At 41.4% G+C, this 14463-nt stretch overlaps 1 protein-coding gene across 1 annotated transcript in view; it reads left to right on the forward strand.

The window, feature by feature from the left end:
* The window catches only part of col21a1 (collagen, type XXI, alpha 1), a 448863-nt gene that overhangs the window by 337843 nt on the left and 96557 nt on the right, over positions 1 to 14463 (forward strand). Inside the window, exon 22 of the mRNA XM_072549080.1 lies at positions 623 to 694. Coding sequence (XP_072405181.1) covers positions 623 to 694 — 72 coding nt within the window. The remainder of the gene's footprint in view (positions 1 to 622; positions 695 to 14463) is intronic.

Here is a 14463-nt window from a genome sequence, read left to right on the forward strand (position 1 = left end):
ATTCCATCCTCAGGTGACTGCCTGTGTGGAGTTTGCACCTTTTCCCTGTGTCTGTGTGGGTTTCCTCCGGATGCTCCGGTTTCCTCCTGCAATCCAAAGATGTGCAGGTTAGGTGGATTGGCCATGCTGAATTGTTCATAGTGTCCAGGGGTGTGCAGGTTAGGTGGGTAACCCGTGGGAAATGCAGAGTTTCAGGTGTGGGGTAGATCTGAGTGAGATGCTGTTCAGAGGATCGGTATGGACTTGATGAGCTGAATGGCCTGCTACCACACTGTAAGGATTCTACTATTGAGACTGTTTCTATTTTGATGAAACCATACTGACTCTTCATGATTACCTTGAGTATGTGCATAGCTATGATTTACTAATGACCAATTCTGAAACCTTCTCCAAGACAGATGTCAAACTGGTCTGCAGTCTCCTGTGTTTTGCTTCTCTCTCTTCTTGAGTGGAGGAATTATCTTTGCTACTTTCTCAACTAATAGAACCATTCCTGATGGATGGGGAAATTAATTCCAATGTGTGTATGAGCTTCAAAAGGACAAGAAAGAATAAAAAATTGTGTTTGATCATTGCAATATTTTAAGAAGAAAAATAATGGTTTTTGATCTGTATTAAACAGGGGCAGAAAGGAGAACCAGGTTTACAAGGTCAACCAGGACAATCTGGAATGCCAGGAATGAAAGGAATAAAGGTATAATGTTTCCATTCACATTTTGTGCCCTGTCATTATCTACACAAGTAGCTCCCTGGCTCAGCAGATCTATCTAGCAAGTCCAACCATACAAACTGGAAAGGCTCGGGTTCATCCCTGGTTTGTACCAAATCTCACACAAAGCAGCGACCACCTTCCTGAATTGGGAAGAAATCAATCTGGGCTTTTATTATCACTATCCTTCTGTTAAAAGCCTTCATGTGTAGACTAGCACACATAATAATTAATGACAATTTGAACCAGTTTTCCTAAATATTGATACTCCAGTAATAAATATCACCTTTAGGAATGAAGGATAGTGGAAATTAGTCAAAAATCTGTAGAAGGTATTTGATCTGCAGTATGATATATCACTTTCAGTAAATTATAGAATTCATCAAAGATCCATATAAGAGCACTGTATACGTTTATTTTCTCATTTGGGCACTGACTCATCCTGACTCACTTTCCATGGCTGGTAGCTCTTCTCCAGCTGTCCATCGAGCATCACAATAAAGCCTAGTCGCTCACATTGTAAGACAACATATGTATGAACTTTCCAGTAGTTAATCACTCAATGGTAATCAAAAGTGCAAATCCTGGAAAATTTGTTTCCATACTCAACCTTTAGCTTAATGCTGTCTCCCTCGGGAACGTTTAAACTAAGCTTGAGATCTTCTTGATTATAACTTCAGTATCCCACTGGATAGTATGCTTACTGTACAAATTATCTGAGGAAATCATTCAGTATCTAAATTATTTCTGTATTTTTATTAATATTTAAAAGTTCACAAGTAGGTCTTGTTTGGGACTAATTTAATAGTATCGGATTGATTAATTCAGCTAAGTTTTAAAGCAATTTATATATGTTACTTGGATGTGATTACTGCGTTGTGAGCATTGCTATCTAATTATTATGGCGAATGAGTGCTCTCTCGGGCATCTTCAGTGATGACTAAACCCAAGCTCCACCAGTGAGAAACCTCTGCCAGATGAAAATCAGTCAGCCATTTAAATATTTACTGACTTCTTGGCCTATCACAGTCCTCGCCACTGAAATCCAGCCTTGCCAGAAGCTGCCAGACAATCAGATGACAGCAGCCACTGGCAACTGGTGTTGCTGGAGGCCAAGACATGGCACTGGTGAGAAGGTTTCTTTTGTTGCTATTGCAGAATGAGGATTGCAGGGAAAGAGGCATCAGGGAGTTCAAAAACAAGGGCAGGGGAACAGCTTCCAGGTACACAACCCTGCTCCCCATTCAAACCCCAGTTACCCACAGATTGGGGCAAATGGAGGTCATCTCCCAAACTCAGTAGGTAGGCTGTGCTGGTTTCTGTGTCGGGAAAGCAACCGCTTATCTCACCTATCAGACAGGTGAGTAATTTCTTTAGATTAGATTACTTACAGTATGGAAACAGGCCCTTCGGCCCAACAAGTCCACACCGACCCACTGAAGCTTTACCCACCCATTTCCATACATTTACCCCTTTACCTAACACTATGGGCAATTTAGCATGGCTAATTCACCTGACATGCACATCTTTGGACTGTGGGAGGAAACCAGAACACTCAGAGGAAACCCACGCAGACACGGGGAGAATGTGCAAACTCCACACAGTCAGTCACCTGAGTTGGGAATTGAACCCGGGTCTCTGGCGCTATGAGGCAGCACTGCTAACCACTGTGCCACCGAAGACCAATGCCATGGTGAGGCCCTTAAGCAGCCATTAATTGACCATTTGAGGGCCTTAACTGATGATGGCCCACCTGAAATTTGAAGTGGCAGGAAGAGAGCAAGTATCTCATCGGTGCAAACCAACTTGATTATTTGCCCTTCCCCCCCCATCCTCCCCACCACCTCTAGGAGGATAAAATCTCATCCTATATTTTATTATAGCTTTATAACAGTAGCAATTTTATTTTGTGTTTTGTTGCTAATAAGTATAACTGAATGGTAGCACGTACTTCAACAGTAATGTAATAGTAAGAGCACTGGCAAGACCAAGGCTAGAAACTCTTTGGACATTAACTGTTTTTCTAATTCTCCAAAGCCTGGATGTGACTACTGGGGAGAGAGTGGTACATTGTGGTAAGTCAGAAGCCAGGCTAATGTGCTGGAGCGTGGGTTTGAATCACTCATGGCTAGCAAACTTTGGATCCAACTAATAAAATCTGAAAGTAAAAACGCATCACAGTAGTCATTATAAAAGCCTTTCTGGTTCACTTGCCCTTTTAAGGAGCGTAAATCTGTCATCCTCGCCTGATTTGGCCTAAATGCAACTACTGACTGACAACAACGTTGTGACTCTGAACTGGCCTCTGCAATGATCTATCAAATCATTCAGTTAATGTGATGATGGCCTCACTTGCAACATCCACATCCTATAAAAGGAAAAGAACATTATACAAATCTGGAGTGTTATGGAATATTCTCTCCTGATCTTGATGATTTTTTAAAAATGCACCTTTGGATGTAGGCATAGCTGACTAGATCAGCATTTATTGCCAACCTCTGAATGCCCTGAAGAAGATCTTAGTGAGCTGCCTTCTTGAACCATTATAGTTCTCATAGTGTAGGGACATAGACAGTGCTATTAAGGGAATTCCAGGTTTGGAAGGTGCTGTTGAGGGATCGTTGGTTATTATTGCAATGCATATTGTCGATAGTAGCAGCCGCTGCACAATGTGAATTGGTATCAATATTGAAGGTGGTCAGTGAGGCTAGTTAAGTAAACTGCGACCTTCGGGTGAGTGAAGAGAATTGCATCACACTCCTGACTTGCGCCTTGAAGATAATGGACAGGCACTGGGGATATAAGAGGTGGATTACTTGTGGTATTACTAGCCTCTGCCCTTGTAACCAAATTATTTGTATGGCTAGTCCAGTAAAGTTTCTGGTAAATGGTAACCTCTAGAATTTTGATCACGGGGGGATACTTTGCTCAGTGGCATTTCAGCACCTCACTAATTTTCTTAGATAGCACCTTTTAAACTTGTGATCTCTACCAATAATGACAAGATATGGAGATGCCAGAGTCGGACAGGGGTGGATAGAGTCAAAAATCAAATGATACTAGGTTATACTCCAACAAGTTTATTTGAAATTGCAAGCTTTCGGAGCTCTGCTCCTTCCTCAGGCATGTAAGGTAGGGAGGTACAAGGTTCAGTATTTATAAACAAGAAGTTAACAACTTCAAAACTAGTTGCCCTTGCTGAATCCTTTAATCAGTTAAGATGTAGACTGCTAATTAAAATGCAAAATGTAGATTCCTTTCAAGTCTTTGTCCCTATATAATTAAAGGCTTTATCAATGTACAAAAGGTAATATCTCAGGTTACACTGTGCACTTGAGGTGTGAGGTCCCACTTCAAATCTATGTTTTAAGCTGACATCCAGTTTTCTTTTGACAAAAAAGAACTTGAATGAAGTAATTCTCACCTCTGTGCGTGTGTGCGTGCATGTTATATTTTTGATGGAAAAGAATCTTGAATGAAATAAATCCCCCCCCAGCACGTATGTGTCTTAAACCTCCCTATCATACCATGACCAAGGAAGGAGCAGATCTCTAAAAGCTTATAATTTCAAATAAATCTGTTTTACTATAACCTGGTGTCATTTAAATGATGACAAGAGAAGCAGATGGATGGAAACACTGCCACTGACATGTTGCCCTTCAAGTCACACACCTTTATGACTTGTAATTATATCAATGTTCCTTCACTATCATTGGGTAGAAACCTTGAAACCGCCTTCCAGACAGTGTTATCGTGTTCCTACACCCGAAGGACTGCAGCAGTTCGAGAAGGCTAGTAAGTGACACCAACATCCTGTAATGAATAAAAAGAACTACGGAGGACACTGATTACTATCTCAATAATAGCAAGTATGGCAGAGGTTATAGGATAGGGGAAACTTGAAATAACACATCTAGTGTCTTTCTGCCAGTCACAATTCAGAATTATATATTTTCTTTCGGGAGATGAAATTATTTCAAGTTGTCATCACAAGAGAAAAATTACTGGAGCAAACACTTGGAATTAAAGGCAGATGAGTGCCTGATGGCCTACATCCTAGAGGCTTAAAGGAAGTGGCAGCAGAAATAGTGGATCCACAGGTTAAAATGTTCTAAATTCCCTGGATGCTGGAATGGTTCCAGTGAATTGGAAAAATACTAATATAATGTCTTATTCAGAAATGGAGGGAGGCAGAAAACTAGGAAACTATGGTCTAGCTAGTTTAACATGTGTCATTGGGAAATTATTAGAATCCATTATTAAGGAAGTAATATCAGGACATACAAGTCAAGAGGCAATCCATCAGAGTCAGCATGGTTTAGTGGAGGCTAAATTGTGTTTGACTAATGCCATAGAGTTCTTTGAAGGTGTAACTAGCAAAGTAGATAATAGGGATCCTGTGCATTGGTATATCTGGACTTGCAGAAGACATTTGATAAGTTGCCACAAAAAAGGTAGTATCACGTACAAAGGTACAAAGTAGTATCACGTGTTCAGAATAATATATTAATTTAGATACGGGATTGGCTAACCAACAGAAAGTAGAGAATACGAACAAATGGTTGTCAAGATGGAACTAGTGGTGTACCTTAGGGTTTGATTCTCCAGCCCCAACAATTTACAATTTATATTAATTACTTGGATATAGAGATAGAACGTACTCTTGTCAAATTTGTGTTGGGAAATGTAGGATCGAGTCATCATGGTCCATATAGGTAGAATGAGGAAAGAATTTGGTGTAGTCAGTGTGATACATGTATTATACGCAGCAAATTAAGAAACAGATACTGTAAGTTAATAATCTCTGGGCAGCACTGTGGTACAGTGCTCCCTCACAGTACCAGGGACTCAGGTTCAATTACAGCCTCGAACGATTGTTTGTGTGGAGTTTGCACATTCTCCCCATGTCTGCATGAGTTTCCTCCAGCTGCTCTGGTTTCCTCCCACAGTCCAAAATGTGATGGATGGGCCGTACTGAATTGTCCATAGTGTGCTAAGGGGTGTGCAGGCTAGATGGATTAGCCATGGGAAATGCAGAGTTACACAGATAGAGTAAGGGGGTGGGTCTGGGTGGGTTGGTGTTCGGAGCATCAGTGTGGATTCAATGGGCCAAATGACTTGCTTCCAAACTACAGGGATTCTATGATTATCTGAGCCACATGCAAATTGGCAACAAGCAAATAAAATTTGAAAAACATATGTTGGGACTCAAGGTAGAAATGTACTCTGTTCCATGGGACACTGACACTAGCACTTGGGAAAGTGGGACTGTACCACTGGAATGGTCTAAACCTGAACTTTGCTGGAACTACCGTCCTAGAGAACCATGTAACTAAGGAAGTAGAGATGATTTTAAACTAAATAGTGGAGTCAAGGGAGTAACTCAAGAAAGTTACAATTCCACGAAAGTTGTACTAAGCAATTATTGGAACTGGATTAGTGGTGCTGGAAGAGCACAGCAGTTCAGGCAGCATCCAACGAGCAGCGAAATTGACGTTTCGGGCAAAAGCCCTTCATCAGGAATAAAGGCAGTGAGCCTGAAGCATGGAGAGATAAGCTAGAGGAGGGTGGGAGTGGGGCCCCACCCCCACCCTCCTCTAGCTTATCTCTCCATGCTTCAGGCTCACTGCCTTTATTCCTGATGAAGGGCTTTTGCCCGAAACGTCGATTTCGCTGCTCGTTGGATGCTGCCTGAACTGCTGTGCTCTTCCAGCACCACTAATCCAGTATTTGCTTTCCAGCATCTGCAGTCATTGTTTTTACCTCAATTATTGGAACTGCCAAATCCACATGTCCTGATGGATTTAATCCTAGGACCTTAAAAGAAGTACTAGTGAGATAGTGATGCATTGGTTTGATTTTTCCAAAATTTCCTGGATTCAGGGAAAGCTCCATTAGATTGAAAAGTAGCAATATATAACTCCCTTATTCAAATATGAGGGAGAAAGAAGGTTGAAAACTACAAACTTCTTTGCTTAACACTTTTCATGTGGAAGATGTTAGAAGTTGTTTTTAAAGATAATATAGTAGGACCTTTAATTCAAACTCGAATTTCAGATAATCAAGCGGTCAACATGGATTTATGAAAAGGAAAGCATTTTAAACAAATAAGAAATAACATGTGCTGTTGATAAAGAAAACTGATGGTAATATTGGCATTAAGTTTACAGAAGCCATTTGATAAGGTGCCACATTGAAGATTAACACAGAGAATTAAAGTTATTAGTGTAGGGGTTAATATGTTAGGAGGGATGAAAGATTGGCTAGCTCACAGAAAACAGAGTAGGCATACATTGCTTATTATCTGTTTGGCAAGATTTAATGATGCTGTGCACAGGGGTCAGTGCCTAGTGCTCAACTTTCTACATTCTATGTCAATGACTGAAATGATGTCACTGAAGCTGTGGTACAAATTTGCTGATGACACAAAGGAGGAAACAAGAGGGTTACTAAAGGAAATGGATAGGGTAAGTAGTGTCTAACATTACTCAATGTAGGAACATATGTAATTGTCCATTTTGGTTAGACAAATACAAAAGGAGCATATAATTTAAATGGTGAGGGTTGGCAGAGCTCTGAGATTCAGAGAGATCTAGGTGTCCTTATGCATGAATCACAAAAGGTTAGTGTGAGAGTATGGCCAGTAATCCGGAAAGCTAATAGAATGTCATTGTTTCTTGTGAAGGAACCAAATACAAATGGTTATGATATGGTTACACAGAGCATTGGTAAGACCACATTTAGGCGACTGTGCACAGCATCAGTTTCCCTAAATATAGAAGGATGTAAATGCATTGGAAGGTGATTAGCGAAGGTTTATTGGACTAATACCTGGAATAGGCAGGTTGTTTGAGGAAAGATTAGTCAGACTAGACTTATTTTTGCTGGAGTTTAGATAAATAAAAGGCAAATTAATTGTAACATATAAACACCTGTGGGATCTTGACAGGGTGGATATGGGGATCGAGAGTGTGGTGCTGGAAAAGCACAGCAGGTCAGGCAGCATCCGAAGAGCAGGAGAATCAACCTTTTGGGCATAAGCCCTTCTGGGCAAACACATTTTGTGGGACAATCTAAAACCAGGAATCACTGTTTAAAAGTAAAGGAGTCATCTATTCAAAATACTGATGGGGAGGATTTTTTGTCACAGAAGGTGGAGAGTTTTTGAACTCTCATCAGCTCATCACCTGTCTCATCTTCACCACTGCTCCTAAATTTTCACAGTGCTTACTTAACATAAGCACTGGGTAATGTAAGTTTAGTTCTGCAGGTAAATGTTTGGAAGACTTAAACTGATATCTTCAGTCACCCCGACAATCTCTGTTCCCAAGCCACCAATTCCACCCACTGACAAGCAACTGCTTAAAACTAAACTAAACTGTTCACAACCCTGGGGGAAGATTTTCAAGAAGCTTGCAGATGAGCCAAGTAATCAGGTGAGTTAGCATTGGGAAGTTACCTGTTCCCTTCCCTCCACTTCAGAAAGTAAGTTCTGAGTGAGGAAGGTCCATGATCAGTTTTGCTGCCCTTTACACCAATTAAAGCCTTTAAATGGTCATTTTACTAAAGGTCTCATCTTACCTGGGCTGCAATTGCTTCATCTGTATGCAGGGTGAGAAAGAGTAAGCCAACCCAACTGATAGACCAGCACAAGCCAGCTGGCTGTTTAGGATCGGATGGGGAGATGATGCCTCCATCTGCATTAATTTGTGTAAGATTGAGGAACTTAACCTAAGACAGAGAGGTTGCTGCTGAGAACCACTTCCTCTATCCCACTTGTTTGGTGTGATTCCCAAACCCAGAAACCACCCCACCCCTTAAAAAATATCTATCTATCCTGTTGTTGAATCACCATGTAGGGATCTGGAAATGGTGGGGGGGGGGTGTGGTTTAGCAGAAGCATTGGTTGGAAATGCCAGCCCTTGTTTGGCCAACAGTTCCAGGAGGGCAGGATCTCCTGCTGTGGGTTCAGAATTCCTCCAGAAAGCCCAGCAGCCAACAGATACCTGAATGGCAGAGGAATAGTTGGATTTTCTAATGAAAGTAGGCTCTCTAGGAAACTCAACAGGAAAATTCCATCCATTATCTCATATTATAACTGGAGATAAGGTCCTACCATATATCTGTGCCAATAAAAGTCTGCCTATTTTTACCTCCATCAATTTGACTTTGCCCCTCTCTCAGTTCGTGTGCTATTGAAACCCTAATTTATGTATTTGTTACCTCCCATCTTGACAATTTCAACATGTTCCTAACCAGCCTATTACATTACACCTCCTATAAACTTGAGCCCAAGACTCTGCTGTTTGTATACATAGATTAGATTACTTGCAGTGTGGAAACAGGCCCTTTGGCCCAACAGGTCCACACCAACCCTCCGAAGAGCAACCCACCCAGACCCATTCCCCTACACCTAACACAACAGGCAATTTACCATGGCCAACCTAATGTGCACATCTTTGGACTGTGGGGGGAAACCGGAACACCTGGAGGAAACCCACGCAGACACGGGGAGAATGTGCAAACTCCACACAGACAGTTACCCGAGGCGGGAATTGAACCCGGGTCTCTGGCACTGTGAGGCAGCAGTGCTAACCACTGTGCCACTGTGCCGCCCCAATACATAAATGTTACAGTCTACATAGAGATAGTGTCCATCACCTTTGCAATGCAACATCTTTTTCCAGTAGAATCATCAACAATACAATGAGGTTCAACGTGAAGTTCCCACACTTTCCCAGGTTTGGGCCTTCATTGCAGTACAGTTAAAAAAATGGACAAAGTTTTCATAAGCAATTCTCTTAGATGAGAGAGAGAGAGAGAGACACACACACACACACGTAACCTGAGGGTCACCGTGCCTCAAGTGAGGATATCGTTCGAGAAGGAGAATCCTACAAGGTAACCTCAGCCAGCGCTGGCGTTAAACTTGTGCAGATGGCATCACTCTCCATTGCAAACTAGCCAGCTACTCTAAAATGACCTCTTGCAACAAGGGGATACTGAGGATCTGAGAGCCACAGAACTGTCCCAAGTAGGAAAATGATGACATTCATCAGAAGGAACATTAACTTCACCATCCTACAGCACAATATCATCAACCATTGGGCTATTAAGCCCCAAGCAGCTAAGTTACTGTTTCCAAGCCATTAGATTGCAAAACAGATAACATGCTTGACTTACTGTGCCATTAATTCTGGTCTCCTTCCTATGGGAAGAATGTTGTGAAACTTGAAAGGGTTCAGAAAAGATTTACAAGGATGTTGCCAGGGTTGGAGAATTTGAGCTATAGGGAGAGGTTGAATAGGCTGGGGCTGTTTTCCCTGGAGCGTCAGAGGCTGAGGGGTGGCCTTTTGAAGGTTTATAAAATCATGAGGGGCATGAATAGGATAAATAGACAAAGTCTTCTCCCTGAGGTGGGGGAGTCCAGAGCTCGAATACACAGATTTAGGGTGAAACGGGAAAGATATAAAAGAGATCTAAGGAGCAAGGTTTTCATGCAGAGGATGATACGTGTATGGAATGAGCTACTAGAGGAAGAGGTGGAAGCTAGTACAATTGCAACATGTAAAAGGCATCTGGATGGGTATATGAATAGGAAATATTTAGAGGGATATGGGACAAGTGCTGGTAAATGGAACTAGATTGAGTTGGGATATCTGGTTGGCACGGTCGAGTTGGACTGCAAGGTCTGTTTCCATGCTGTATATCTCTATGACTCTATGTTGACAATTCTCCTGGACTTACTGAGTAATACTCCCCTTAGACTTTGAGACATGCCATTTCATTAAAGCATATTCAGTGTTTTCCGTGTAAGTTGCCGACACATGCTACAGGAATAATATTGATGCAGTACAGTACCGTACTGCAATATGTAAACCCTCTCAATTGATCTGAGCTGACAAACATGACTTGTTGCCTGGCTTTATGTTTGCACTGAAAGGCAAGGAAAGCTTGAAGTACTGAGAGTCTTTAAGTTCTGAGTGAGGCATCGATGTACAGAAAGGCAAGACAGAAATGTTGTGACCATCCAATTAGGTGTAAAATGAATAAGTACTAATAGTATAATGAAGAGCCTAAAGATGCACCCTATTCCAATGCATGAGGTGGGTGACTGTCCCTGCTCACAAAGCAGCTTGGCTGCAGCATTGCAGTGAAAGGTATTAGTGAAAACCAAAGTGCAGTACTGAAGTGTTGAATTGTATGATATGTAAGTCAAAAATATGCCATGATGATGTGAGGCCTGATGTGTGGTGGAATTTTGAACCAAGATGGAGACTCAGACAAGATGCCAAAAAGTTGCAGCTACTAGATACTCGCATTGACTTTCATGAGGGAATTGGTGCTATCTAGTTTCTGTCCACTGCCTAGGAATATTAACCTGCATATAACAAATGTGAGATTAGGTAATACTGAAATGTAAATGCATGCAGTAGGGTCCTTGCCACTAACTAACAAAATTCTTTATCTAGCCATTGAAACCTTGTGAACAAAATTAAATGTTTTTTTTATCATTTTTCCATTCTCACCATATTTTCCCAACTGTCTTGCTGTTGTCCACATCATTTAGATTTTATTGTCACGTGTACTTGAGTACAGAAATACAGGAGTTCAGTGAAACGTGTACAAAGTCACCATTCTCCGGCACCATCTTATACAAAAGACAAGATTACAAACAGAAGTAGTAATAAAAGAAATAACCAAAAGAAAAGGAAATGTCTAGGTCGTTCCCTTATCTCGTCCATGGGTCCTGCCAAAAAAATGAAGCCACAAAGTCTACCCCTCAGTCTGCCCCTGAATCCTCAGATGCCACCACAGTCGGAATGCCAGAGCCTCCACTATCGGGTCCAGATAGGTCCTCTCAAACGGTGTGGGAGCAAATCACACCCAGTTCTTCAACAGCCTTTCTGGCTGTTCTGGAACTGTGGCTCTTCCTCTCCACCGTGTGTTGAAGATACCTCCGAATCTAAGGTGCACATGGCAGATGTCACCACCCTGATGCCTTTGCCGCCAGAAGAAGAAAACTAATTTCTTCAAAGATGCTCCAGTGAGCGTTGGTGCAGAAGAAACTGAGAGTTGGAGGAACTTGACCTAATGCTTAGACACCCCAAGTTTAACTATAAAGAAAACCATCCTATATCCTCAGATTCAGAGGGGGAGGGATGTTGTAATTGTAACAAGGTCAGCCAGGTGGACTTCATAGAATACGGGTTTCCTGACTGGGGCTGTTAATCTAGTCCAATCAGGCTGACAATAAGAACAGGAATGTCAGACATCCTGTTCACCTAAGAACTGGTTCTGCAGGAACTGAATCACTGTCAAGGACTCTCCATGTGTAAATAGTGGATGACTTAGTGAATGGATACTAGACTCTTTGGAATTATTTTAATTGCTTGTCCAATTTTTCAGTCCTTGACACTTCCAAAACATGCAGGTTCCTACAAGCTAAAGTTAAGTCCAGTCCATCTGAGCTCATAAAAGTCCATGTAGGGAAATCTAAGTTTTCTTATTTTCAGTTCAATCTGTAACTAATGCATCCAAAACTATATCAACGCCTTTCAATATATAAAGTGAGAAATGACTCATATAGTTTAAGAAGAGATTATTATTGCAAATGACACGATAGATTTGTTTTGTACTAACACATCCTAATCTCTAGAAATATGTGTTTCAAAACAATGTGCTCTTGCTCCTTCATTGTTGCTTCATAACTTATAATGAATTATTTTTGTTGAATGGAAGTATGTATTTTGAAATTTAAACCAGCTCAGTGATAACAGTGACTAAAACGTCTAAAATAAAAGTAATACCAACAATTAGAACTGATGGAATACTTGCAAATGCATAAAATATTGGCACAACTCATTATGGAATATGGAAAATATTAGCATATGTTATCATGGAATATGGAGAATATTAGTGCAAGTTGTTGGCAAAACAGAGATATACATATTTGAAACCATTTTCTTTCCTGTCAAGTTTTATAAAAGTAAGAATGGAAGTTTCCAAATGTAATGGTGAAGGACAGCAATCCAAAGATTATTTTATATATTTTACCAACTTAGTTACAGTAACACATTGTAATATGGATGTGATGGAGGAGTTGAACCTCATCATTTCTTTCATTATATTATTCAATTCTGCAAGTCCTTGGTGATTATTTGCTGAACCACAGGAGGTATTGAGATTTTTTTTTAAATGAACAGGATATGCCATGAAATTACCTCAGCTGAAATAGTGATTAAACCCATGTTGTTGCTGTTAACCTGTTCAACCCAGTCACCATCTGGTCAACTGAGTTAGCCAAAGTGGACTGGTACATCCCCCTTAATTTAAAAAATCTATTTTTGCTGCAACTTAATCCTATTCTTCTAGTTAGACCATGCAGCAGTCATTTATTTAATTACCTGGTCCTAAGTATGGTCAATAAGAAATATTAGAATGTTTAATATTGACAGCTCCAATCAAAACTGAAAATGTGTTTCTGGAAAAGCGCAGCAGGTCAGGCAGCATCCAAGGAGCATGAGAATCGACGTTTCGGGCATCAGCCCTTCTTCAGGGCTGAAGAAGGGCTGTTGCCCAAAGCGTCGATTCTCCTGTTTCTTGGATGCTGCCTGACCTGCTGCGCTTTTCCAGCAACACATTTTCAGCTCTGATCTCCAGCATCTGCAGTCCTCACTAGCTCTAATCAAAATACCGACTTATGAAGCAAAAGTGTGAATTGAATCCAACCAGAAATCAGCTAAGTGTATTTTTTGCGAGTTTCATTGAAAGTCTCTCTCCACAAAGCCAAGTGGGATTTTCATATATCATCCTAAACTCGCTTCACTAATTAGATACCACACCCCTATGGTGGCCCACTCATGGGATACTGTCCGCATTTGCTCACTTGCTGTAAGTGGAGATACTCACCACTGCTGGGATTTCCTGAGATCCTTGAAACTGGCACTATATTTAAAAGGCTGTTGTGCACCTAGTCAAATGGTGGCAGTCTGGAGCTACGTTGAACAGTTTCACTCATTTTCCCAGACATAGCAGACAACAAGAAACTGGAGCCATGCTTTGCAGAAAGGACATTGAAGTTCCTGATGGACAGGATCGTATAGGCAAGGACTGTCCTCTTCATGCAGCACTGGCAGAGGAGATCATGACACCAGACTCTGACACCTGGTCCAAAGTAACCATTCTGGTCAGTATGGTCTCTGTGGTCCAGAGAAATGCACAGCAACGCCACGAGAAATCAATAAGCTTTTCCACTTCGTTGGAATAAATGCCATTTTTTTCTTTGTTACCTCACAGTCATTCTAACTCTGTAACTACATCCACCTCCCTCCAAAGATCTTGCTTGCAAAATCTTCACTCACTCATTTTCTCCACCCCAATCCCCCAGCCTATTAGCCCTCTGTGCCTACTCACACTCCATTGGGAAACCTCACCACTTCCCTCACCTACACACATACTAATTACACAGCAATCTACGTTCATCTTTCTCCAGGAGAAGATAGAATAAACATCCCCACCCCCCCCCCCCCCCCCCCCCAATCTGGGTATGATGGCAGCCACTTTCATCTCCATTACGCACTTCTTAGTTACAACATGATGGAAAGAATCAACAGTAACTCCTCAATTACTGAGTCTCAGACTCAGCCTCTGACTATCGCTGAACTTCCAAATGTGTGCATTCCGTTTTGATACTCTCCCTGTCAACCCTTTGAGCTTCCACAAGTCCCTACCCAATCCATTTACTTAATTGC

The sequence above is a fragment of the Chiloscyllium punctatum genome, chromosome 3, assembly GCF_047496795.1.
Source record: "Chiloscyllium punctatum isolate Juve2018m chromosome 3, sChiPun1.3, whole genome shotgun sequence".
NCBI lineage: Eukaryota > Metazoa > Chordata > Chondrichthyes > Orectolobiformes > Hemiscylliidae > Chiloscyllium > Chiloscyllium punctatum.